The sequence below is a fragment of the Monocercomonoides exilis genome, assembly GCF_001643675.1.
Source record: "Monocercomonoides exilis strain PA203 chromosome Unknown scaffold15-1837935, whole genome shotgun sequence".
Lineage (NCBI taxonomy): Eukaryota > Preaxostyla > Oxymonadida > Polymastigidae > Monocercomonoides > Monocercomonoides exilis.
The window spans coordinates 1,743,526-1,770,161 of record NW_027150560.1 but is presented as its reverse complement, the minus strand read 5'-3'; the positions used below and the strand labels follow the sequence as shown (position 1 = coordinate 1,770,161).

Sequence of the window (26,636 nt, the reverse complement as noted above, 5' to 3'; positions counted from 1 at the left end):
TCTCATAATTTCAAAATGATCTTTCTCTTTTTCTTAAATTAAGCCTCTCTCTTTCTTATCACTTCACGCATCTTCTTTATTTTCGTTATCATTTATCTCTTCATTTTCATACCGCATCCCCATAAAATCTCTAATGCCAACTTCTTTGAAAAGAAGTACATTTTCTTCTTTTCACCTTTGCTTCTATTCCCATAAGCATCCCACGTTCTCTGTAATTTTTTCCTCCTTCTTTTTCTCGATTTTCGTTTTCCTTTCGCTCACACAGCTGGTGAAGAAATTGTTGTCAATTGTAGAAAATGTTCTAGCATATACAGATGAGGCGAATGAAATGCACAAGCAATTGGTGGTAGTCTGTTGGCGTTGTGGAGCTGAGTTGATGTTTGTGATGGTGCAGTTGGCGAGGGAGAGGGAGAGGGCAGGGGAGGTGGCAGAGGAGAGGACACAGCTGGTGGGGGAGGCAGTGGAGGTGATGTGGGTGATGTTGGAGGAGTTGAGAGTGAGGGGGTTTGTGAAGGAGGTGAGGTGGAAGATGCTTTGGCTGTTGAGGGTGAGACTGGTGATTGCTGTGTGGTTGAGAGTGAGGGAGCCAGCAGTGAGGAAGAAGAGGGGGGTTGTGATTGATGATGAAGATAGGGTTGTTCCGGTGATGGCGGTTGTGTTGAGGTTGAGGGAAGGGGAGTTTTCGGAGAGGTGGAAGAGGATGGGGGTGATGGGATTTGTGGAGTTGTGGGCGATGGCGAGGGCAGAGACTGTGAGAGAGCCCTGGGTCTGTTGGAAGAGGGCAGACGAGGCAGATGGATCTGGTGAAGAAGAAGATGTTGATATTGATGAAAATGAAGAAGAAGCTGGTTGGGGAATGCCACTGGAGGAGATGGTGGTAGTTGTGCCGTTTCCTGTGATTTTTGTGTTAGGGGAAATGAAGATGAGAGTTTGGGTGAGAATAAAAGTGGACATGAGGAGGGTAAGAGAGGCATCTTGGAACGGGATAAATCCATTGAGTGCATACTCAATCGTGGCACATGGGCCTTGCTGTGTTTTGTCACAGGCATCGACATCACTTCCACCATTTGCAACGATTTTGTTCTGGTTGATGATTGGAAGCCAGTCATTATACACAGCGTTTTCAGCTTGTCCATTATTATACACTCTTTTTGTTGGAGTTGTTGGACCGCATTGCTGGAATGGAGATTGGGTGATATCACTTCCGTAAAAGAATACATCATTTCCTCTTCCATTTGTTGCGGTGTTGCCATCGAAAAAGCAGAATGTGATGAATGTTACTCGATTCATCTATAAAAATGTCACTTCAGAAAAAATTCCAACTCCTCCGCGTGTTGACGAATTTGTCAATTTGTTGTTTACGAATTGGCAATCATTGATTGAAAATTGCCTCGTCATTTCTTTCGGAGGCCAGTTGAATGTCACAGCACCTGCAGCATCACAACCAGTATTTGCGATGCACTTGCATTTAAAAAACAAGAATTGAAAATTTGTATAATCATTTCCAAGAGCAAAATACCCACCAGTTCCGCACCAGTCAGATATTGAACAGCTCTCCACTCTATTGTCTAAAAACGAATAAACAGAATAAGATTGTGGATTCCATATTTCCACAGCGCCTCCATGTCTCGCCTGGCAATTTGTGAAATTCGATTTTGTGATGCTGACTAATAATAAATATTGACTGAATATTGCTCCTCCTTCACCATTTCCTGTACTAGAACAATTATTGAACGAACATGATGAGATTGCAAGGTTAGCATTTATGCATTCTACATAAAGTGCACCACCATTATAGCCTCCGCTTCTTGAATCATTCCATTCGCACCATTCAAAGCGATGGCTGCTTGCATCAAAAGAATCCAGTCTTCCTGGTTTTGCTCTTTGAGATTCTGTTCCAATGTGAACCACAGCAGCATTTGATGAAGAACTTGTTTGGTGGAGAAAAGAAGCATTGAAGGCAGAGAGAGAAGTGTCGGAGCTGTTGAGAAAAGAGACGATAGAACTGTTGATGATGGTTTGAGTGTGCTATAATAGAAATCTGTTAATTGAGACGGGAGAAAATAAATAGATAGGATCGTCGAAATTCTTTTTGCACTTAGGAGTAATCCTGAGGATAGAGTGTGTTATAAATGTGGTATATCCAAAGGCAAAATGTTTATAACATTTGGAACTGCAAAAAAATTGTGTAATTTGCAAAATTAGAAGATAAATATAGAAAAAGAAAATTTTGAAAAAATATAAAATGTTCTTCATAAAAAACGAAATCTTGAAAAAAAAAAACCATATATACCTTTAAACATTCAGCGTTTTATATATTTCTTGTTTATATTTCATAATATTGTTTAACAACAAAGCGAAAAATGAAAAACAATATCATTTGAAAATTTCTTTTGCAAAAAACTTAAAAAGCACAGTGATCAAAAGGGAATAGATAGGCATCACATTGAAGTTGCAATTGGTCAAACAGTTTTCAGTAACAGCTCTCAATTGCGAAGAAATATACTAAAAATTTGATGAAGCTTTTATGATTTGTATATTGGGAAAAATGAATTTTTAATTGTTAAAACCATACATACTCGCATTATATAACTCATGTTTTCGATAACATAAGTAGGAATAGCATTTTAAACGAATTAACAAAATATTCTGTTTTTTCGAAGTTGATTATTGAAAGATCAATTTTTTTTCAAAAAGAAAATCAAAATAAACTTCATTATTTTATATCAATCTTTCATGCTAATAATCTAACACAATCATTTTTCATGTTTTGCACATTCAATTCAAAATAGGATGAAGATTTTAAAAATAAGCCAATCAATTCAAATAAACAGGGGTTATTTTAAATAACCCCCACAATTTTAAATTATTTTTTCAATTTGAATAATTTGATTCAATCTGCATTGTATCTATTGCTCGAAAAAATCATGTGTATGTTCTATTTTCGAAATGTTTTCATTTGCTGATTTGTATGTATTTTCAATGCATTAAAATTAACAAACGCGCATCAATTCCAATTCCACTAATTATTTTTGAAAAAATTCGAAAAAAATTTATATATCTGAAAAAAATATCTTTGAATATGAAAAGCATTAATTGGTTCAAGTGGAAACATGAATGTCAAGAATTCATTTGTTTATCTATCGTTAGTGAAGCAATTAAAGATTTGTCTTTATTTGTTTGTTCTTTTTTGAAGCTGTGTGTCACGATAATTGACAAATTTGTTGAATACAGAGATTTGAAATATTCGTTTAATGAAGCAGTCATCACCTCTCCTTTTTTTGTTCAATCCATTTTCCACGTATTTTCCATTGTTGTTTTTGTCGCATGCAGCTGAGAAGGTTTATGAAAAATTCTGTTTGTATTTTCCTCTTCCCATTTCATTTTCACAATTGTATTTTTAAGAATTTCTTTTAATATAAAAGCACTTTCAACAAGAAAAATCAACGATTCAAAATCTTTTTCTTTTGAACTGTGGAATATAAGTCATTAATGTGAAAATTGTCGAAAAAGAAATGATATCCACAAAAAATGGGCCAAAATATTTGACTTCGGGCATTTTCATTGAAAAATTATGCACTTTTCATTGACTTTTTGTAATCAAAAATCACATTAAAAACAGGTCCATTTTTTGACATTCGTGAAATATCGGAAAGCTTTATGTTTTTATTTCAACGATGCCTGTGTGCAGATATGAAAATCAATTTTATTTTGAAATCTGAGAAAGTGAAATAAAGTTAAGAGTGTAGCAATTATTTCATGCTTTGTGCATAAAAAGCTTGAAAGTCCGTATTTTCCCCCAAATGTCAAAAGATATTTTTTTCTTTTCTTCTTCTTTTAAATTTTTGTTGTTTTGTTTCATCACATGGGACTAAATATTTGACTTCAGGCATTTTCATAGAAAAATAATACACTTTAAATGATATTTTTGTGATAAAAAAATTTGAAAAAAATAGGTTTATTTTTTGAAATACATGTAATGTCACACAACATGATGTTATTATAACAATGGCGTTTGCTTTCAAAAATGAAAATTAAATTCATTTGAAATCTGGTTGAGTTTCAAAATGCTATAAGTGAAACGATTTTTTCATGCTTTGTGCATTAAAAGCTTGAAAGTCCGTATTTCCCCCCACATGACAAAAAGTTAAAAAAAAAAAAGATTATTCGCTTATTTCATCTAGAACTCATTCTCAAAAGAATTATTGAGATTCTGAGAAAAAAACTGAAAAAGTTTAAATGAATCGATTATTCTTTCTAATGTGAGTTGAGCTCTTAATGATGATGGATATAGCCTTTAATTGTGTTCAATTTCAATTACAAACTCCTCAACTGTATGAAAAAAAGGTGAATAAAAATATCTTGTCAATGGGAGTATTGAAGAAATACTCACATGAAACATTTAATAACTTTCAATGCAAAGTCATTAATCTTGTGGGGAGAAATATTTTCATTTATGAAAAACCAGTGTTTTGTTCCAAACTATTTTCATCATGAAATCATCATTAGTCAAACATTCCTTTGTTCAATAATTTTGAAAATTTTGAAAGAAATAATCAAAGAAATAATTAACACGAACAAAATACATAAGGCATAAAATCACGTCCTTTATTTTTGAGTCTTAACAGTTTCCGATAACTTCAAAGCAACTTTTGGAAGAATGGATTTATATATCGAAAGAAAATTGAAGGAATGATAATTGATAAGCATGACATAGTTTTCACAACAATCATCCATCTATTGTTCAGTTGGAAATGCACACGTTTCGTTAAACAGAATGATTTGTGTCCAGTCATTCTTTGCAAGACAGTTGTTTTCAAAAGTTTTCACTCCCACAAATAATTTTGATAACATACTTTAAAAAAAAATTATTCAAGATCGAAAAACTTTTATTCGAAATCGAAAATGAAGTTAATTAATTCCGAATTTAATTCAAATCAAAACCAAAAAAATTACATTGATACAAATGTTGATTATTACAAATATTTTTTTTATTGGTAATGTTTTTCATTCATTTTGAACAACAGTTTTCTATGATTTGTACTGATATCCACTGATCCTTTTCTCATTAAAAAAAATTGAAAGTGTTTAATTTTAACAGATTCTAATGCAATTGATGAAATCGAAAATATTTCGTTTCAAATAAATGAGATTGCTTCATGAAATTTTGTGCATAAAACAAGATCATGAACTATCCTATATTTTTATTTTTGTTTGCTTTATTTCATATCACATTCTGAGCGCATGTGAAGAATTAAAAAATATTCAATTTTTTTATATTCACGCTATTGAATACAATCAAACACGAAAATAAAGATCAAAAAATATTTTTCTGATTGAAGTTGACAAATTCCTCAGATCATTCACTGAAAGAAAAGTAACCAACGTAAGCATTAATTTGAAAAAAATTACAATTTTTTTGTTGATTGAGAATTTTCGATGTTGAATCAAATATTTTCGATTTCGAATTAAACTTCTTCGATCTTGAATTAAACTTTTTCGATTTTGAATAATTTTTGGTGTATTTAAAGATTGCAAATATAATATTGAAGTTATAAATAATTGAGAAATCATATTTAATAACCTTTTTTGACAAATCAAAAATATCTTTACAGTCATTTTGTCAATTTCTCAATTTTTTTGTCATTTCACAGTGGAATGAAAAAATTTTGGGTGTTATATTGCACGATTTTTTTTCCATTTATTAATTTTGTTCCACTCAATTATTACAATTATTTTTCTATTTTTTTCTTTTTTTAATGATGTTGGGGAATCACAGACTTTAAAAGATTCGATAAAGAAAAAGATTGGATTAAAGACCAATTTTTCATAAATAAAAAAAAATTCATCCCATTCATCAAAATTAAACAATTACAAATACGAAACAAAATATTTTGTTTAAAGAATTTTGTTCCTTATATTGCTTTCAAATATTTTCCTCGACTTTTTGAAATTTTTTTATTTTTTAATGCACGACATATCAGAATTACGGCGAGTCACAAAATTAAGGAACATTCAGAAACTCGTTTTTTTCCGGATTTTTTGTGATGGAATGATTTTATTTAACATTATAAAACATGCTAGTGGTGAATTTTCTATAATTGCTATTTTTTTTTCACAACGAAAAAAATCAAAAATAAATAATTTTTGTGGGTTTGATCAAATCGATTTTTAACAATTCAAGTAGATATCAAATTATAAAGGGATTGTTTGAAAAGTTTTATGGAATTTGAAACATTTTTTTTATTTTTATAAAGAATGAAAATAAAAGTTTGCAATTTATTCAAATATTTAATATTTTTTTTTATTTATTTTATTTTGCGCAATCATTGAAACACTCGTTTTTTTTTGTGTGAAAAATTGATTTTTCGATTTAAACCCTAACCCAATTCATGAAAAAATAAACAAAAATTAAACGCAAACTCGAAACCTAATATTTCGATTCGAAGGAAAACCCTTAAGCAGAACGAAACCCAAGAAGTTCGTTTTCACAAAATTTTTTTCATTAAAAACTTTCAAAAAAATTATAAAAGAGCTTCAAAATTCTTAAATTCACTTGATTGGAATTGTTTAGGTTTTTTTAAACAAATCAATTTTCACAAGCCACGAAATAACTATAAATCATTCAATATCCAAAAAAAAATTTTTGAAATAAGTTTGATCATAACCATAAAATTTTCAAAATTTTGATTTTATTCGTTGTAAAAAAAATAGCAATTATAGAAAATTCACCACTAGCATGTTTTATAATATTATATAAATTCATTCCATCACAAAAAATCCGGAAAAAAACGAGTTTCTGAATGTGACTTAAAGTTGTAACTCGCCAACGTTTGGAACAAATCATTTAATTTTTCAAAAATGAAAAAATAATGTCCCATAAGTGATGAATTCAAAAATATATAAAAATTTTTAATTGTAAAATACGCAAAAATCGAATATTTGTCACATTCATATGAAAAAGAAAAAAAAAACTGAAATACAAATTAGAAAACTTTGATCAAAAACCCTTATTCCTACATTTATATCATTTTATGGAAAAAGAAAAGGAAAAGAAAAAAATGAAAATAATGAAACAATTCAAATCGTTAAATGTTGTTTTGATGATTTTCATTGTTGATTCTTTGAATACACATTCTATTTTGTCAACATTCAATGAAGAGAAAAATGAATTAAAAAGAATTGATGAGTTGGTAAACATCAACATTGGGAGCAGGAAAAGCACAATCGAAGGATCAATCATTTTCTCGAATTCAACATGTGGAATGGAAAACATCAGAATTGTGCAGAAAGGAGATGGAAGTGCTGTCTGCTGTGTTTTCTCATCGGATGTTGAAGGCACCAAGATTGAGATTGTTGACAGAAGCAGCCACAATGAACATCCGTTCCTTGTTGAGGATTCTAGCCTTCACTTGATGAATGCCACACTGATTGTTGAAAACAAAGAGATCAGTTCGCCTTCTCTTGTTGGCTCTCCGAAAGAGCATGAGAACAGATATTCCAAAAGAACATCATCAACTGGAATGCTGATTGTTGAGCAGTCACTGTTTTCATCAATCTCAGTTTCATCCCCGCCATTTCTTTCTTCACCATCACTTACCGAGATTAATGTGGGAAATTCCATATTCTGCAACATTTCTTCTTGCAAGCATCACATCCTTCCCAATTCCTATGGATTTCACAGATTGCAAACACGAGCTGAAAGTTGCTCTTTTGCGTCTGTGCATGATGCATTTGATGGAGGTGTATTTGAGTCAGTCAACTCCCCAGGTGCTTCATTCCAATCGTCCAACAACTCATTCATGAACTGTGCCAAAACATCATTTTCTGGGAACAGCAACATGGAGAGAAAGACTTTTGATGGTGGATCACACTCATTCTCAAACTGTGAATGGCATAACACAAAAACTGAAAATGTTTGGGAAGGAAATGTTGATTGGGATTTATCAATATGTGGAGGTGCAATAGGAATTCATGGCAATCCAACGACAAATGTGGAAATTAATCAATGCGTTTTCGATAACTGTTCTTGTGGTAGATATGGAGGTGCTGTGATGGTGTTTCATGCTGGCAATACATATATGGACAGAATGAAAGGTGAAAATTGTTCTGGAGGATCTGGCGCATTTGGCATGCTAAATGACTTAATTGATCTTCGAATAGCAAACTCGAATTTTAAAAACTGCTCAGTGAGTGATTTCGGTGCATTACGTCTGCAATCTTTTAATGTCATCCATTCTGAAAATGAATTAACTGTTCCTGTTGTTTGTAATTGTTCATTCACTCTTTCAGATTCAAATCTGACAACTTGCGCTTTCATTTGTTTACACAATATGTTTCAGCCATATTCCATATCTGAAAGTTTATTTTTTAATGGTTTCACAAAAATATTAGGAGGAGCAATATCTATCTATTGGAGGGATGCATATGGAACGATTTCAGAAAAGCCATGGTTGTATTTCTGTTTCTTCCACAACAACACAGCAGGAGATGGAAATGGAGATGATGTGTCAATACGAGACTCGTTTTCATATATGCCAGAGACCACAGTGCTGAGTGTGTCGTCATTCACAACGAAGACAAGTGGAAGCAGTGTGTGGCACTCTCGATTTGGAACAAAGAACGAGTGGCTGAGTGTGGGGATTCTGAGGAGATATGTGGATGCGGAGGGAAGAGAAGAGGTTGGATGTGGGATATACGAGTGGGATGGGTGCAAGACAGTGGAATATGCAGTGGATCAAGCAAGCTCAGCTGGGGAGCAGCGGCTGCAGCTGGCGGAGTGCACATTCAGGATCACAAGAACGGTGGATGTGGGGGGAAAGACGATTGTGATGAATGGGCTTGGGGACAGCGGGACAATAGTGAAATCGGAGCTGATGGGAGGGTCATCGACAATGGTGAGGATCGGGGATGGGGCATTGAGTGCCGCCTCGATGAAGATACTGCACACATCCAGGGCGTCACCATCACCGCGGCTGTTTGAGATGACTTCGGCATCAGGCACTCTCTCGCTGTGTTGCATCACGATCACCTCGCAGGATGTGGGAACAGCAGACTTGGTTGTGAGCACATCACCCTTTTTGATATATCTGTCTCAGATGCGAATGGAAAGCACAAGGGTTGAGAACATGGTGCTGTCTGTGGTGGTGTTCAGCGAGAAAGAGCCATCTGGAGCTGGAGCATCGAGCTTGGCGAATGTGACGCTGGAGAACATCACGCGCACAGATGGAGATGGGGCTGTTCTCTCTGTCAGTGTGGGCAGAGAGCGTGAGGTTAGTGTGGAAAACACAACGCTGAAGAACTGTGTGTGCACAGGTGGAAACGGGGGAGGGGTGTTTGTTTCTCTGGGGCCTGGAGGCTATGTGGGGATAGGAGGCAATTTGGAAGTGGGGTTTGATGGGTGTTGTGTTCCGTTGGAAGAGGCAGCGAAAAGGAAAGGAGGAGGGGTGTATCTTTTGTGCTCGGGGAGTGATTGGGAGTTCAGTGTGAAAAAGTGCACATTCAGGGAGTGCAAGGCCTGGAAAGGGAGGAACATATTTATGGCAGCACCAGACTTGTCGAGAGCTGTGAACAGCAGTTCAATCGGATTCAATGCGGAGACCGGGGTAAATAGAGCAGAATTTGATGAGCTGAGTGGGATGGAGAGCAGCAATGCGGGGCTGATTGTCCCACTGGTTCTGTTTCTGCGGGAGTTCCAGCCACCCGCATATGTGGGTGGGAAGGCAGCGGGGCTGGACTTCAGGCTGTGTGGATTTGCAGACTACATGTGCAAAACGATCGGAAGCGCTGGGACATATCGGTTCCCGAACTCGAAGCGGATATTGAGGCTGGCAGAGACATTTGTGTTTGATGAGGAGACGAAGCTGGACAAAGGGCCGTATGAGGTGGATGCGAGCAGCAAAAGCAAGGGAGTGAAAGTGGAGGCAGCAGGACCGAAAGTGCAGGATGCGCTGGTGATGAGCAGCGTCACAGCCACATTCACGAACATCAGCTTTGAGCTGGGGGCTTCGATCGGCAGCCGCTCGACATTTGTATATTCATCGGCAGGCGATGTGAAATTCATCGACTGTGCGATTGATGGGGCCAGGGGCGGGAGTGGGGTGGAATACGGGTTTGTGAGTGTGAGTGGAGGGAGCGTGCAGATGCTGAGGGTGAGCTGTGGAGGCGAGAGAGAAGTGACGTTTGGGAGTTATGTGGTGCTTGTGAATGGAAGCGGGGCCTGCACCGTCGACCAGATGACGATGAACCAGATGAGAGTTAGCGAGGGCAGAAGTGGGAGCCAAGGGATCATTGAACTGGCAACAAGCAGCCCAACCACAATCCACAACAGCACTATTGCGAATGTTGTGCTGGGGTCGGGAGGGCTGATCCATTTTGCAGAGGGATCATCGCTGAAGATGAAAAACACATCGTTCATGAGCATTGGCAGGAGCGGTGGAGGCGGGGCGTGCCTGGAGCTGGATGAAGCGTGCGGGAGGAAGCAGAGTGTGTGGATAGAGAACTGCTCATTCAGCGCCTGCAAAGTGGATGGAGATGGAAGCTGTGGTGGAGGAGTATATGCTATGCTGGATGTCTCGAGTGAGCTTCATGTGTCGTCGACACGGTTTGAAGGATGTCAGGCACCCTCAGAAGGCGGGACAAACGGGAAAGGTGGGGGTTTGCTGTTGAATGTGCTGGATGCAGGTGTGCTGTTTGAGCTGTCAGCAACCCTTGCATTTGAGGCAAACCAAGCGGAATACGGAGCTGACCTGTTTGTGGCATCTCCTGACCTGAAAGCAAGCGTCACAAAAGAACACATCCTGTTTGCAATTCCGTTGACAGGAAGCACAAGAGCAGCAATGGGGGTGGATTCGAAGTGGAGCGATCTGACTATTCCGCTGATGTATTATCTGTGTGATGATCCGCCATGCATGCACATGGGGAACGACGGGCATGATGTGGTTGTGTGTGGGCATGAGCAGTTCCGATGCAAGTGTGTGGACTATGCTGTGAGGAGGGTGATCGGGAAACAGCATGCTCTGGCGTTTGGCGACTCGTATCTGTTTGAAGAGAGCGTGTCGCTGAGTGCAAGTGAGGGATACGACTTCTGTGGGACAGCTTCGAAGACACGAATGGAGATGGTTGGGAATGAATCGAGCGGGACATGCATGATTGGGATTGGCTCGTATGTGAGGTTTTATCAGTTCTTGTGTGTCCTTCCAGCAGCACTGCCACTGGTACAATCAAGCATATTTTTGGTGAGCGGAGACAGAAGCGAGCTTTGGATCGAAGACTGCTCAGCTGTGTGTGGCTCATCTGCTGGCAGATGCAAGTGTTCGTTTGTGAGTCAGAGCAGCGGGCATCTGTCGATCACTGGGTTCAGCATCGAGTCTGTTGAGTTTGAGGGGATTTCGTTAATCAGCTCGAACTGCAATGGGGCGAGCATTCTTGACTCGATAAACATGAGCAATGTTCGGATCACAGATGCAGACGGGCTTGTTGTGTACACATCAGAGGGTTCGTTCACAGCTGTGAACATGAGTGTGAAGCACTGCAGCAATTCTGTGGGAGGGGTTGTGTGGGATCGGGAAGGTGGGATGCTGGAAATGAAGAACAGCACATTTGAGGGGATCATGCAGGCAGATGGGAATGGGAGTGTGGTGAATGGGGTTATTGGGAGCGGAAAGGAGATGAGAATGAGTGATGTTTGGATAGAGGGTTGTGGAACAGCAAAGGGGTGTGGCGGAGGAATGAATGTGGTTGTGGAAGGAACAGGGAAGGTGAGGATTGGGAGTGGGGATGATGTGACATATGTTGGGGGATGCAGGGCAGGTGGAGAAGGGCGTGTTGGAGGCTATGGAGGGGGGCTTTTGTTGCGATGTGAGGAAGGTGGAAGAGATTTTGGGATTATTGGGGTGACATTTGGGGTGGATGGCTCTGCAAACGATGCTACGCATGGCGGGAGCAATGTGATGGTGGAGTGCAAGATTCTGCCGGAAGTGGTGAATGAGGTTTCATTTAATTTCTCATTTGTGAAAGATGTTGGGGACAATCCGAATTTGATCGAGCTGATGGGGATTGAGAACGGAAGGGTTTCAGAGGTGATCCCCATTGTGCCTTTCTTTCGGGAAAAGCCGAGTGTGGGGTATGTGCATGGGGAAAATGGCGGGATGGACTATCCGAGCTGCGGATATTCCGACTTTCCATGCTCTTCAGTGCCGTATGCAGGAGCAGCGGTGTTTGGGGCAAGATCAGCAGCGGCATTGCGGCTGATGAGCACTTTCACGATTCACAAAGAAATGATACTGGATGTGCAGCCAATGGTTATTGACGGAGAAGTGGAAATGGAACGTATTGTGATGAGAGAAGAAAGCGATGGAGAAGAAGGAGAAGTTGGAGGAGGAGCGAAAGAATGCTTGGTTGAGACGAAGGAGAAAATCACATTTCGCTCTCTGATGTTTTGTACTTTGTTGTTTGAGGGATCAGCCCGAACGTGTCTGTTCGTGTGCAGCAATGGTGTTCTGAGATTTGAAGGATGCTCGTTTTGCACAGAGGCAGGAGCATCGAATATGTGCGTGGAATGTTTGAAGGGGAAAGGAGGAAAAATGGAGCTTGTGAAGTGCAGATTTGAAGAAGTGACAATGAGAGGATGTGGGCTAATTGTTACTGATGGGAGCGAAGTTGAAGTGGAACTTGATGAAGTGACGATACGAAACACAGGGAGAGAAGACGAAGGGAGTGTGTTGGAGCTGAGAAGAGGAAAGGATGCGAGCATTAGAAACACGACAATAAAGGAGACGAATTTTGGGAATGGGAACGAGATTGGCGTCTTGGAGGAAATGGGGTTGGAGATGAGGAACAGCACATTGTGCGAGGTGAGAAGATATGAAGGGAATGGAGGAGTGATGAGTGGGAAAGTGGGGAGTATGAGAGCGTGGGAGATTGAGGACTGTGTGTTTGAGAGGTGTGAGTGCGAAGCAGATTACACATTTGGAGGAGGGATAATGGTGAGTGTGGGGGATGGGGGGAAGTTTGTGTTTGAGCACAACAAAGTTGACAGATGTGGGGTGCCGTCGGACAGCGGAAAGGGGGGGAGGGGTGCATGTGGTGTTTGAAACAACAAAGATAGAGTATTCGATGAAGATGAACGAGTTCACAAACAATGTTGCGGAAAAGGGGGAGGATGTGTTTTTGGTGTGCGACTCGCCTTGGCTGGTGATTCTGCCAGCACTGTGGTATGGATCTGCAACGAACGAAACAGCACAGAAGAAGATGTGGGTGGCGGAGCTGACAGAGGCGGGAAAGGAAGACTCGATCATCAATTACTTGTTCCCATCGCTGAGTTCATACATGTTTGTGAGTGGCACAGGGAATGCCGGGGAGAACTGCGGGCTGAGAGAAAACCCGTGTGTGTCTGTGGATGTGGGGTTTGAGCGGCTGAAGGATGTTCATGTGATCATGGAGTTGGAGGGAGCAGCAAGTGTGGGGAGAGTGATCAACAGGGAGGGAAAGTCGCTGACAATACAAGGGAATGGGGAGAAACAGGAAGTGAGTGTGGAAGAGAGCGGGAAGTTTGAGCTTGTGCAAGGGGAAGCACTGACATACATGACATTCTCATTTCTTCGGTTTGTGCTCCCCGATGCCTATTCTGGAGCATCTGAAGAACAGTCAGTTGTGGAAGTCTGTGTTGGGCAGTGCTCATTTGCCGATTGCGCATTTGTGTGCACAGAAAGTGGGACAAACAGCTGTGGGAGATGGATTGTGATTGGGAAAGGTGGGGTTGTTCGGATGGACAGGACAGAAATCAGTGGGGTTGAATTTGTTGGAGGAGGGGTTGCTGCATGCAGGGGCTGTTGTGTGACTTTTGAGAACAGCAGCATTAACAGTGCGGACACAGACGGAAAAGGGATGATTGACGGAAGAGCGGGATCTGATGTTGTGTTGAAAAACACAACTGCAAGGGGATGCAGGACGAATGCAGGTGCACTGATCACATCGAAAGAGGGATCGCGCCTGAGGATATGTGAGCGCTGTGTTTTTGAAGAGATCAGGACACAGAGCAGCAGGGGTGGATGCGTGGAGAGCGAAATGGAGGGAGAGGATGCATTTTCAGTGGAGCTGTCATGGATGACGAAGTGTGAGACGGAGAAAGAAAGCGGGAGAGGAGGAGGGATATTCATGGGATTGGGGGATGGATGCGCTGGAAACTATCTGCTGTCTGGAATGAAGTTCAAAGGCAACGAGGCACATGAAGGGAATGATTTATTTATCATGTGTCAGGTGCTGAATGAGAGTGTGAGAGCTGCTCGACTGGCCTTTGAGTATGACGGGGATGATGGGGTTGGAGTTGATATGAAGGGGGTGGACAGAGAGTATTTTGGAGAGTGTGTAGATCTTCGGCTGTTTGTTGTTGAAAGGAAGACCGGGGAAGTGTATGTGTCTGCAGAAGGGTATGATACAGCAGGGTGCGGAAGCGAGGCATATGCGTGCAGTACAATTTGGAGCGGAATAGGGCATGTTGATGGAAGCGGGATTGCGGGGGAGGGGAGATTGTGGGTGAAGGACAAAGGAGAAATCATGGATTTCTTCGCATTTTCAAGTGCACTGAAGATTGAAGGGCTGGGGAAGGAAGGAGATGAAATACCGCAAAAGGTTATCCGATTTGCAGAGACTATCAGAGGAAGTGCAGCTATGTCTGTTCTGACATCGAAGGCATCTCTGGTGCTCCAATCATTGAGGATGGAAACACCATCGGCGTTTGAGCCGATGGTGAAATCAGTTGTGACATCGAGTGGGATTCTTCAGCTGAATAACTGCACATTTGCCATGGAGTCTGGGGCTGTTGTTGAGTATTCGCTAATTGTCACAACAAATGGGACATGCTCGATGAGAGGGTGCACTCTGCAAGACTGCATGTTTGGTGTGACTCCATTTTTGATGTCATCTTCTGTGCTGCTTGAAAGCAACAACTTCTCGTTCATCAAGAACACAGCAGGTGCTGAAGGAGGTGTTGCAAAAGTGGAGCTGAGTGAAGAAGATGAGCTTGTAACCAGATCAACAAATGCATCATTCTGTTTAATCAATGCAGAGAGAGGGAAAGGAGGGTTCCTGTATGTGAATAGCCAAAAGTGCACGAGCGAGAATGGACTTGTCTTCGAAAGTGATGTTGTATTTGGAGACAATGTAGCCTGGATGGGGAAGAATGCATTTATCTTGGCAGCAGATCTGAACAGCACAGTGAGAGGAGAAACATTCAGGTTTGATTATTCGACAATGAAAGATGACAGAACGCTGTTTGTGGGGAGCGATGGAGTCCACACAAATATCGATCTGTTTGTGTTTCTTGTTTCGTACACTTCGAGTGAGGTTTATGTGTCCAGCGAAGGGTTTGATGTTGCTCGGTGCGGAAACAAGAAAGAGCCATGCAGAACACTGTGGAAAGGCATCAGCCAGGTGAAGGAAGGCGAGGGAGCGAAGGCGTTGCGAATAGCAGGGTCGACGCCGATACGAGACGCCTTCGATGGATCCAGATATGAGATCGAAAATGCAGAAGCTGGGGAGAGGCAAGCGGCAAGGCGGTTTTGCGCTTGGAGAAGGCATATGAAGGGCCACTGGAGTATTTCATCTGCAACAGTGTATCGCTCTCATTGAGGGAGATCAAGGTGCTGATGACAGCAGGGTTTGAGAGCACAGCAAAGGCAGTTATTTCTAACAAGGGTGGGGAGCTGTGGATAAAAGAATGTGCGTTTCACTCAGAAGCACAGTTGAACAACGGGTTTGAGTGTGTGTTTGTTGATGTCAATGCTGGGGTGCTTGGCGTGGATGGCTTGTCGATGGACTCGAGTTGTGTGGGCAAAAGTGTTTTGCGGGTTGAGGAGGTTGGTGTCGAGTGCAACTTATCGAACATGCACATTTCATCGCTAAACGAAACAGGAGGATGTGTGATATCTGTGGGGAATGTTGTGCCCAGCACAGCACAAACGATGGGAAGGCAGCAAGCAGCATGGACATGGAGAACTGTTCGTTTGAGGGGATGAAAAGAAGCGACAAAGAAGCGAGTGTGCTTGTGTCGAAAAGCGAGAAGGGGATCACAATGAGGATTAGAGACTGCTTGTTTGTGGATGACAAAGCAGAGACAAGCGACAAGGGAGGGGGGATGCTGTTTGGACTGCACAAAGCAGGAAGGCTTAGCATGGTGAAGACAACGATGAGTCGGTGCAGCTGCGAGAGCAACAGCGGGAAAGGCGGAGGGGTGTATCTGGAGAGCAAAGAAAGAGGGGCGCTGAGCTTTGTGTTTGAGAAGGTGAGCTTCAGCGCAAACACAGCAGGGGTGGGGAACGACATATTTGTCGAGTGCTACAACATCTCGTGCCAGATCAACGAGACTCAGTTCCGCTTCGATCTTCGGGAAGAGAGTTATGCTCGGCTGAATGCGATATATGGGTCGGATGCCACAGAACACACAGGAAGCACGAATCTGATAGACTTCATCACAATCCACCAAAGCGACACAATCATCGTGTCAGGCAATAGTGGAGTGGATGAACGGCAGTGTGGCACACGCTCTCTGCCATGCAAGTCCATTGACTATGGACTTGCACATCTGACTGCGGACTTCATCAGTCAGATGTTTGTTGATGGGGAGAGTGCGATCAAGGGGGAAGTGGAACTGGACGAGATGAGCCTGAGCTCAAGAAGCCGCGATCTGTGCAATGTTGAAGTGGAGTCGAGGATCGAATGCACAAGGGCGAGTGTGATATCGACATCCAACACAGTGACTATTTCGAGAGTGAGGTTTGTATTTGATATAGAATTTGCATCGTCTCACATTGCACTAGTTGAGCCAGACAGCGGATTGGTGGAAATGGTCAACTGCTCGTTCAGCTCAAAACACATAGAACCTGCTGAAACTCGTTTGCAAGCACAAATACCGTTTCACATCATTCGGATTGCAGCAGGGAGATGTGTTCTAGATGGATGCTGCGTGGAAGATGTTGCACTTTCGGTGGCTGCAATATGCGTTGCATCACCTATCCAATTTGTTGTTTCTTCTTGTGTGTTTTGCAACTTGGCAACCAGCGATCCGCTCATTGATGTCACAGGAAGTGGAGAAATTTCTGCGAGTCATCTGGAATTGTCGAATATCACCACCTCAATAAGAGGACTTTCTTTGCTGTCGTGCTCAGGCGTGAGAAGAAAAATGATACTTAACAATTGCTCGATCAAAAATTCAGCACAAGACAATTCAAGAGGGATGCTCATCACATTGGGCAACTGTTCAGACGCGGTGATAGACAGTTGCCTCTTGGATGGGAATTCAAGCGAATGCGATACAAAAGAATCACAAAGAAGGTTATCCAACAAAGTGTTTAATGAAGTGGAAAATGAAATATGCAGATGGAATGGTTCAGTTGTTGATTTTTCTAGTAGTTCCGTGATGATGAAAGACACAACAATCTGCAACTCCTCAAAGGGAGGGATGACAGTGAGTGGAGGAAATGTGATGATTGAAAAGGGGGAGTTTGTGAATAATAATCCATCTATTGATAGATATCCATCATTGAGAAGAAATATCATCTGTTCAGATTCAGGAACGTTGAATGTGATGAGTTTGAAAGGAGGAGATGGAGTTTTGCCAAACACATCTCTTTGGATTTTGAATGATGGGTGCAGCTTTGAAGGGATTATTTCTGAAAGGGCATCACCATTCTTCGTCCCAGTGTTAGAGAGTGTCGAAGAAAATGAGAAAGGAGAAGAAGTGGAGGTTGTGTTCAAAGGAAAGCTGCTGCTGCCTTGCAACTTGTCGTTCATGGTTGTGAAGCAGATAGGTGATGAAAAGCAGATAGAGAAATATGAGTTTAATGAGAGTGAATATGCTTCAGAGACAGAAGTCGAAGGGAGACTGAAAAGGGAGATAATTCGTGAGGCAGGAGATGATGCAGAGGTGAGAGTGAGCATTCTGTTTGGGGATAGAAATAATCCATCATCAACTGATTCTTTCATTCTGAAGAATAGAAGTGTAACAAAGGCAAAAGGAGATGAAAGGATTGTCGAGGGAGGAAAAGAAGGAAATCGTATTGGTTGTTGATTGTTTGCATTGTGATTGTTGTGATTCTGCTTGTAATTGTTGTTATTCTGGCTGTTCGATGGAGGAAAGTGAAGGAAAGAAATGAGGAATTGCAAGAGATTGTGAATGATAATATCAGAAAAGATCCGAAGGCATTTGAGATGGTTACGATGGAGATGTCACCTGAGACTCAGTGGAGGAGAGCAGAAAGAGAAGCTGAGAAGAAGAATGAGGAGAGGATGAAGAAGAGAGTGTATGATACGAACATGCAACATTCAGAATCATCTGAGCATTTGTTGAGTGAGAGTGGCTCAACTGAATACATTTTGGGAAGAGATTCAGACAAGATCCCTCAATGGATGTTGGAAAAAGTTGATGAAGAAGAGATAAGGAAGAGAACACCATCACCATCTATTTCATCCACTTCAACCACATCAACAACTGATTCAGATTCCACTTTTGTTCGAGGAGAAGACCTATGCCCAACAACCTCGTCGATGTCAAATCTTGTGGATGCAATGGCCTGTTCATCCCCTCATGAGAAATTGATAGTGGATTTGAGGGATTCGCTGTTCATGCTTTTGCATGGAAGGAATGAGAAGAAGGAGATGGCAATTGGCACTCTTCAGGAGAGGGAGCAGACAGCTGCTCAGATCCTGTTCTGGGTGGCGAATGGGGCACTCCATTCATTTGATGAGATGGAAAACAAACTTCAATCCCTTGTCAATTTGAGTCCCCACATTGTGCTGTTCTCCGAGCACATGGTCATCTGCATTGCCATGCACTCAGATTGTTCATCAGACTCAGACAGTTCATCCTCCATCTCTTCATCAACAGTCGTGACATCAGCAAGTGATGATGAAAGTGACTCTCTTCCTTCTTCAGCCTTTGAGGATGAAGATGATTTCAAAAAAGAGTGTTTGCGATGGAAGGCACCTGAGCTGCTGAATGGGACAAAAAGCATGCGACGAAGAAGACGGTGGTGTTTTCGATAGGGATGATGCTGTGGGAGTGCCTGACATTGCAGATCCCATTTGGAGATTATGAGGGAGTGGTGGCAGGGCAGAAGATAAAGAATGGGGAGAGGCCAGGAATGGAGAGCATACGTGGATCAGAGATGTGCGAAGCGGTGAAAAACGGGTTGGATGGAAATCCAGAAAGGAGAGCATCGTTGATGCAGGTGAAGCGATATCTGGTTGGGCGCTTGCCATCGGGGTACACGATGGCGACAGTGTCGGATGCAATTGCATATTGCGAAGGGTCGGAGGAATGCGGGTCAGAATACATTGAGCGGAGCGGGGTTATTGTGAAGCTGCATTCTGGATCTGAAAGCGAAACACAAACAAGAGGGAGCAGTGGATGAAGCATAATGGAGAGTTGGGGACAGCCACAGATGAATCACTTGAAAAGGAAAAAAAGAAAAGGAAAAAAAATAAGAAAAACGTTGGCATATTTCTCAGAATAAAGAATGATTGGAGATGAACAAAAAATTAAATGGTGCACTATTCTTAATTTCGTTGGATTTATCCAAACAAAAAGCGAAGGGCAAAGGCATTTGCAAAAGGCACCATTTAATTTTGATTTATTTAATTATTATTCAAACGCACTTTTTTGTTTTGTTGAGCAAATTACAGAAAAACTTTTTGTTGAAGGAAATTTTGCGTGTGTGAAAAGGCATTTTCCAAAACTTCTCGCAGGTGTTTTCTGACATTCGTATCAAAACAACTGCAGACTTTGCAATAATTTTAATCACTGAATTACTTTTTTCTCGGTAATATTGTCTGATTGCATCCTTTGATGCACCATTTCTGTAATTCTGTGTGTTTTGTGTATATGCATTTATTATTATAATCTTTTTTGTTTCTCAAAAAGATTTGATTGAAGCTTGTTATTTCGAATTTAAAACTATCATGATGCCATATCCAATAAGACTTTTTTTATTCCTTTTTAAAATAACTATTCTCTCATATATCTGCTTTTTGTGCCATTGCCAAAGTTAAGCCTTTAAAAATGAAATCGAAATAATTGTATGCAATAGTTTCTGCTTAAAATCCTATTTTCTCTCTTGACAATTGCAGATTTTTCGTTTTTCAAGGATGCAAAAAAGTTATTCAAAATCAAAAAACTTTCAAACAAATTCGAAATATTTGACAATAATCAAAAATAGCAATTAACGTTTATTAAATGGAGATTAGAACATTTTGTTCTTGCGATTAAAAAAAATTATTAATTCATTATTTATTAACCACATAAAAAATAATTCCAAATGGAAATATTTGTGCTCATAATAGGGCTCACTTTTTATGGAGCATTTCCTTTGTTGACATTATTTATTTATTTTTTGTCTGTTAATTACAGAAAAGAATACAACGGCTTTCAACATATATATAAACATTTCAGACATATCTTCCACAATTTATCAACAATTTGTTTTGGTAAAGGGTCACTTATTGACTCCTTCTTATTTTGTACCAATAACTTTAATAGTTTTGATTATTTCATATTTCATATTGATTTTTGAATTTGGGGTTGTGCGAATATATGGGTGATTGCTTTTGAAATCACATGTTTTCAATCAAATTTTTCGATTTGAAGAATTTTTGAATATTAATGAACGAACAATGAAAAGTGATTTCACCTTTTCGTGATAATTTTATCATTAACAAATCACAATCAATGATTTTTGAAACAATTATTATTCATTCAACATTCGAATAGTTAAGTTCTTGTCAAAGACGAAATACATTTATTTATACAACTTTTCGAAAATAGGAAAGATTTCTAAAATAATCGCACACATATCAAAATGCCTTTGGATCAATAAATCTGATTTTTATGGAAACTTATAAAAGTATCAATCTTCAGAATGGATTGAGCTTAAAACCCTCGTCAGCCTTCAAACATTTATCAACGATTTCATTGTTCGAATGATTAGTAATTTCTTTATGCAGGGTCAGTAATTTATCGGTACCCAAAAAATTAATCGGGACCTAAAATTTCTGGCTCCCAAGAGCACTTTTAGAAAAAAATAAAATAACAGAAACTCTTCAAAATATTTTTATTTTCTTTTCCTGAAAATATTTTATTTTTTTTATTTTTGTATTTTTGTGAAAAGATCAAGAATATTTTGTTTTATTTTTAAGATCAAAGGCTTGCCGGTGGAAGCACAAGCTTCTTGTTTTGAGTGTTCTGAGTGTTGTAATTATTAATTGATTTCACTTTTTTATGCTTTTGGCTATTTTTTGAAAAGGATACTTCGACTTTTTTTTATCCATTTTATGATATATTAATTAAATTAAAAAGAACAGTTACGTTTGAGATTGTTGAAAGCGTTATTTTTTAATTTCATTTTTCTTCCATTCTAATATTCGAATAATCGTTTTTTCACAGATTCTTTGTTATCAATCATATGTTTTAGGAAACATCTATTATTCACGTATCTGTCTTTCTGTGATAACGAAAATTTGAAAGACAATGTATTAAATGCATGAAACAATTTTTAGAAAATTCTTTTGTAAACAACTGTGAATAAGAAAATAACACATTAACCAGAAAAAATACATGATTTCATAAACTATCACTCATGATTTTTCACATTGCAAAAAATATTGTTCATGATTGTGATACTCATCACAAAAAATTCTGTAATCAAACAGTGAAATTTGAAGAAAATGATTCAACAAAAATCAAAAACAAGTATATATGAATTGTAATCACTATGATTCATTATGAAAATTTTCCTTAATATTAAAGACATTTATTTGGTAACAATATTAATGTCTCTGCTCAAAATAACGCTTTCAACAATCACAAACGTAACTGTTCTTTTTAATTTAATTAATATATCATAAAATGGATAAAAAAAAGTCGAAGTATCCTTTTCAAAAAATAGCCAAAAGCATAAAAAAGTGAAATCAATTAATAATTACAACACTCAGAACACTCAAAACAAGAAGCTTGTGCTTCCACCGGCAAGCCTTTGATCTTAAAAATAAAACAAAATATTCTTGATCTTTTCACAAAAATACAAAAATAAAAAAAATAAAATATTTTCAGGAAAAGAAAATAAAAATATTTTGAAGAGTTTCTGTTATTTTATTTTTTTCTAAAAGTGCTCTTGGGAGCCAGAAATTTTAGGTCCCGATTAATTTTTTGGGTACCGATAAATTACTGACCCTGCATAAAGAAATTACTAATCATTCGAACAATGAAATCGTTGATAAATGTTTGAAGGCTGACGAGGGTTTTAAGCTCAATCCATTCTGAAGATTGATACTTTTATAAGTTTCCATAAAAATCAGATTTATTGATCCAAAGGCATTTTGATATGTGTGCGATTATTTTAGAAATCTTTCCTATTTTCGAAAAGTTGTATAAATAAATGTATTTCGTCTTTGACAAGAACTTAACTATTCGAATGTTGAATGAATAATAATTGTTTCAAAAATCATTGATTGTGATTTGTTAATGATAAAATTATCACGAAAAGGTGAAATCACTTTTCATTGTTCGTTCATTAATATTCAAAAATTCTTCAAATCGAAAAATTTGATTGAAAACATGTGATTTCAAAAGCAATCACCCATATATTCGCACAACCCCAAATTCAAAAATCAATATGAAATATGAAATAATCAAAACTATTAAAGTTATTGGTACAAAATAAGAAGGAGTCAATAAGTGACCCTTTACCAAAACAAATTGTTGATAAATTGTGGAAGATATGTCTGAAATGTTTATATATATGTTGAAAGCCGTTGTATTCTTTTCTGTAATTAACAGACAAAAAATAAATAAATAATGTCAACAAAGGAAATGCTCCATAAAAAGTGAGCCCTATTATGAGCACAAATATTTCCATTTGGAATTATTTTTTATGTGGTTAATAAATAATGAATTAATAATTTTTTTTAATCGCAAGAACAAAATGTTCTAATCTCCATTTAATAAACGTTAATTGCTATTTTTGATTATTGTCAAATATTTCGAATTTGTTTGAAAGTTTTTTGATTTTGAATAACTTTTTTGCATCCTTGAAAAACGAAAAATCTGCAATTGTCAAGAGAGAAAATAGGATTTTAAGCAGAAACTATTGCATACAATTATTTCGATTTCATTTTTAAAGGCTTAACTTTGGCAATGGCACAAAAAGCAGATATATGAGAGAATAGTTATTTTAAAAAGGAATAAAAAAAGTCTTATTGGATATGGCATCATGATAGTTTTAAATTCGAAATAACAAGCTTCAATCAAATCTTTTTGAGAAACAAAAAAGATTATAATAATAAATGCATATACACAAAACACACAGAATTACAGAAATGGTGCATCAAAGGATGCAATCAGACAATATTACCGAGAAAAAAGTAATTCAGTGATTAAAATTATTGCAAAGTCTGCAGTTGTTTTGATACGAATGTCAGAAAACACCTGCGAGAAGTTTTGGAAAATGCCTTTTCACACACACAAATTTTCTTTCAACAAAAAGTTTTTCTGTAATTTGCTCAACAAAACAAAAAAGTGAGTTTGAATAAGTTATTAAAAAGCAACATGGTGCCTTTTTCAAATGCCTTTGCCCTTCGCTTTTTGTTTGGATAAATCCAACGAAATTAAGAATAGTGCACCATTTAATTTTTTGTTCATCTCCAATCATTCTTTATTCTGAGAAATATGCCAACGTTTTTCTTATTTTTTTTCCTTTTCTTTTTTTCCTTTTCAAGTGATTCATCTGTGGCTGTCCCCAACTCTCCATTATGCTTCATCCACTGCTCCCTCTTGTTTGTGTTTCGCTTTCAGATCCAGAATGCAGCTTCACAATAACCCCGCTCCGCTCAATGTATTCTGACCCGCATTCCTCCGACCCTTCGCAATATGCAATTGCATCCGACACTGTCGCCATCGTGTACCCCGATGGCAAGCGCCCAACCAGATATCGCTTCACCTGCATCAACGATGCTCTCCTTTCTGGATTTCCATCCAACCCGTTTTTCACCGCTTCGCACATCTCTGATCCACGTATGCTCTCCATTCCTGGCCTCTCCCCATTCTTTATCTTCTGCCCTGCCACCACTCCCTCATAATCTCCAAATGGGATCTGCAATGTCAGGCACTCCCACAGCATCATCCCTATCGAAAACACCACCGTCTTCTTCGTCGCATGCTTTTTTGTCCCATTCAGCAGCTCAGGTGCCTTCCATCGCAAACACTCTTTTTTGAAATCATCTTCATCCTCAAAGGCTGAAGAAGGAAGAGAGTCACTTTCATCATCACTTGCTGATGTCACGACTGTTGATGAAGAGATGGAGGATGAACTGTCTGAGTCTGATGAACAATCTGAGTGCATGGCAATGCAGATGACCATGTGCTCGGAGAACAGCACAATGTGGGGACTCAAATTGACAAGGGATTGAAGTTTGTTTTCCATCTCATCAAATGAATGGAGTGCCCCATTCGCCACCCAGAACAGGATCTGAGCAGCTGTCTGCTCCCTCTCCTGAAGAGTGCCAATTGCCATCTCCTTCTTCTCATTCCTTCCATGCAAAAGCATGAACAGCGAATCCCTCAAATCCACTATCAATTTCTCATGAGGGGATGAACAGGCCATTGCATCCACAAGATTTGACATCGACGAGGTTGTTGGGCATAGGTCTTCTCCTCGAACAAAAGTGGAATCTGAATCAGTTGTTGATGTGGTTGAAGTGGATGAAATAGATGGTGATGGTGTTCTCTTCCTTATCTCTTCTTCATCAACTTTTTCCAACATCCATTGAGGGATCTTGTCTGAATCTCTTCCCAAAATGTATTCAGTTGAGCCACTCTCACTCAACAAATGCTCAGATGATTCTGAATGTTGCATGTTCGTATCATACACTCTCTTCTTCATCCTCTCCTCATTCTTCTTCTCAGCTTCTCTTTCTGCTCTCCTCCACTGAGTCTCAGGTGACATCTCCATCGTAACCATCTCAAATGCCTTCGGATCTTTTCTGATATTATCATTCACAATCTCTTGCAATTCCTCATTTCTTTCCTTCACTTTCCTCCATCGAACAGCCAGAATAACAACAATTACAAGCAGAATCACAACAATCACAATGCAAACAATCAACAACCAATACGATTTCCCTTCTTTTCCTCCCTCGACAATCCTTTCATCTCCTTTTGCCTTTGTTACACTTCTATTCTTCAGAATGAAAGAATCAGTTGATGATGGATTATTTCTATCCCCAAACAGAATGCTCACTCTCACCTCTGCATCATCTCCTGCCTCACGAATTATCTCCCTTTTCAGTCTCCCTTCGACTTCTGTCTCTGAAGCATATTCACTCTCATTAAACTCATATTTCTCTATCTGCTTTTCATCACCTATCTGCTTCACAACCATGAACGACAAGTTGCAAGGCAGCAGCAGCTTTCCTTTGAACACAACCTCCACTTCTTCTCCTTTCTCATTTTCTTCGACACTCTCTAACACTGGGACGAAGAATGGTGATGCCCTTTCAGAAATAATCCCTTCAAAGCTGCACCCATCATTCAAAATCCAAAGAGATGTGTTTGGCAAAACTCCATCTCCTCCTTTCAAACTCATCACATTCAACGTTCCTGAATCTGAACAGATGATATTTCTTCTCAATGATGGATATCTATCAATAGATGGATTATTATTCACAAACTCCCCCTTTTCAATCATCACATTTCCTCCACTCACTGTCATCCCTCCCTTTGAGGAGTTGCAGATTGTTGTGTCTTTCATCATCACGGAACTACTAGAAAAATCAACAACTGAACCATTCCATCTGCATATTTCATTTTCCACTTCATTAAACACTTTGTTGGATAACCTTCTTTGTGATTCTTTTGTATCGCATTCGCTTGAATTCCCATCCAAGAGGCAACTGTCTATCACCGCGTCTGAACAGTTGCCCAATGTGATGAGCATCCCTCTTGAATTGTCTTGTGCTGAATTTTTGATCGAGCAATTGTTAAGTATCATTTTTCTTCTCACGCCTGAGCACGACAGCAAAGAAAGTCCTCTTATTGAGGTGGTGATATTCGACAATTCCAGATGACTCGCAGAAATTTCTCCACTTCCTGTGACATCAATGAGCGGATCGCTGGTTGCCAAGTTGCAAAACACACAAGAAGAAACAACAAATTGGATAGGTGATGCAACGCATATTGCAGCCACCGAAAGTGCAACATCTTCCACGCAGCATCCATCTAGAACACATCTCCCTGCTGCAATCCGAATGATGTGAAACGGTATTTGTGCTTGCAAACGAGTTTCAGCAGGTTCTATGTGTTTTGAGCTGAACGAGCAGTTGACCATTTCCACCAATCCGCTGTCTGGCTCAACTAGTGCAATGTGAGACGATGCAAATTCTATATCAAATACAAACCTCACTCTCGAAATAGTCACTGTGTTGGATGTCGATATCACACTCGCCCTTGTGCATTCGATCCTCGACTCCACTTCAACATTGCACAGATCGCGGCTTCTTGAGCTCAGGCTCATCTCGTCCAGTTCCACTTCCCCCTTGATCGCACTCTCCCCATCAACAAACATCTGACTGATGAAGTCCGCAGTCAGATG

General features: G+C 39.3%; 6 protein-coding genes across 6 annotated transcripts; 5 read left to right on the top strand and 1 right to left on the bottom strand.

Annotated features, from left to right (window-relative positions):
* Positions 1-133: 133 nt before the first annotated feature.
* MONOS_10084 (uncharacterized protein) lies at positions 134-1,210 on the top strand (the record flags this gene model as incomplete). The annotated part of the gene is made up of 1 exon (XM_067862495.1): positions 134-1,210. One exon carries the CDS (start codon positions 134-136, stop codon positions 1,208-1,210), a length of 1,077 nt encoding a protein of 358 aa, XP_067730160.1.
* A 6,055-nt stretch (positions 1,211-7,265) lies between these two features.
* On the top strand, positions 7,266-13,094 carry MONOS_16718 (uncharacterized protein; the record flags this gene model as incomplete). The annotated part of the gene is made up of 1 exon (XM_067869597.1): positions 7,266-13,094. The coding sequence occupies one exon, from the start codon at positions 7,266-7,268 to the stop codon at positions 13,092-13,094; it is 5,829 nt and encodes a 1,942-aa protein (XP_067730159.1).
* Positions 13,095-13,122: 28 nt separating this feature from the next.
* Positions 13,123-16,016, top strand: MONOS_17408 (uncharacterized protein; the record flags this gene model as incomplete). Its single annotated transcript, XM_067870326.1, has 2 exons — positions 13,123-15,557; positions 15,614-16,016. The coding sequence occupies 2 exons, from the start codon at positions 13,123-13,125 to the stop codon at positions 16,014-16,016; spliced, it is 2,838 nt and encodes a 945-aa protein (XP_067730158.1).
* Positions 16,017-16,072: 56 nt separating this feature from the next.
* MONOS_17407 (uncharacterized protein) lies at positions 16,073-18,067 on the top strand (the record flags this gene model as incomplete). The annotated part of the gene is made up of 1 exon (XM_067870325.1): positions 16,073-18,067. One exon carries the CDS (start codon positions 16,073-16,075, stop codon positions 18,065-18,067), a length of 1,995 nt encoding a protein of 664 aa, XP_067730157.1.
* A 140-nt stretch (positions 18,068-18,207) lies between these two features.
* On the top strand, positions 18,208-19,998 carry MONOS_17406 (uncharacterized protein; the record flags this gene model as incomplete). The annotated part of the gene is made up of 2 exons (XM_067870324.1): positions 18,208-18,964; positions 19,042-19,998. 2 exons carry the CDS (start codon positions 18,208-18,210, stop codon positions 19,407-19,409), a joined length of 1,125 nt encoding a protein of 374 aa, XP_067730156.1. The 3' UTR covers positions 19,410-19,998.
* A 3,211-nt stretch (positions 19,999-23,209) lies between these two features.
* On the bottom strand, positions 23,210-26,609 carry MONOS_15447p2 (uncharacterized protein; the record flags this gene model as incomplete). The annotated part of the gene is made up of 1 exon (XM_067868325.1): positions 23,210-26,609. The coding sequence occupies one exon, from the start codon at positions 26,607-26,609 to the stop codon at positions 23,805-23,807; it is 2,805 nt and encodes a 934-aa protein (XP_067730155.1). The 3' UTR covers positions 23,210-23,804.
* Positions 26,610-26,636: the final 27 nt, after the last annotated feature.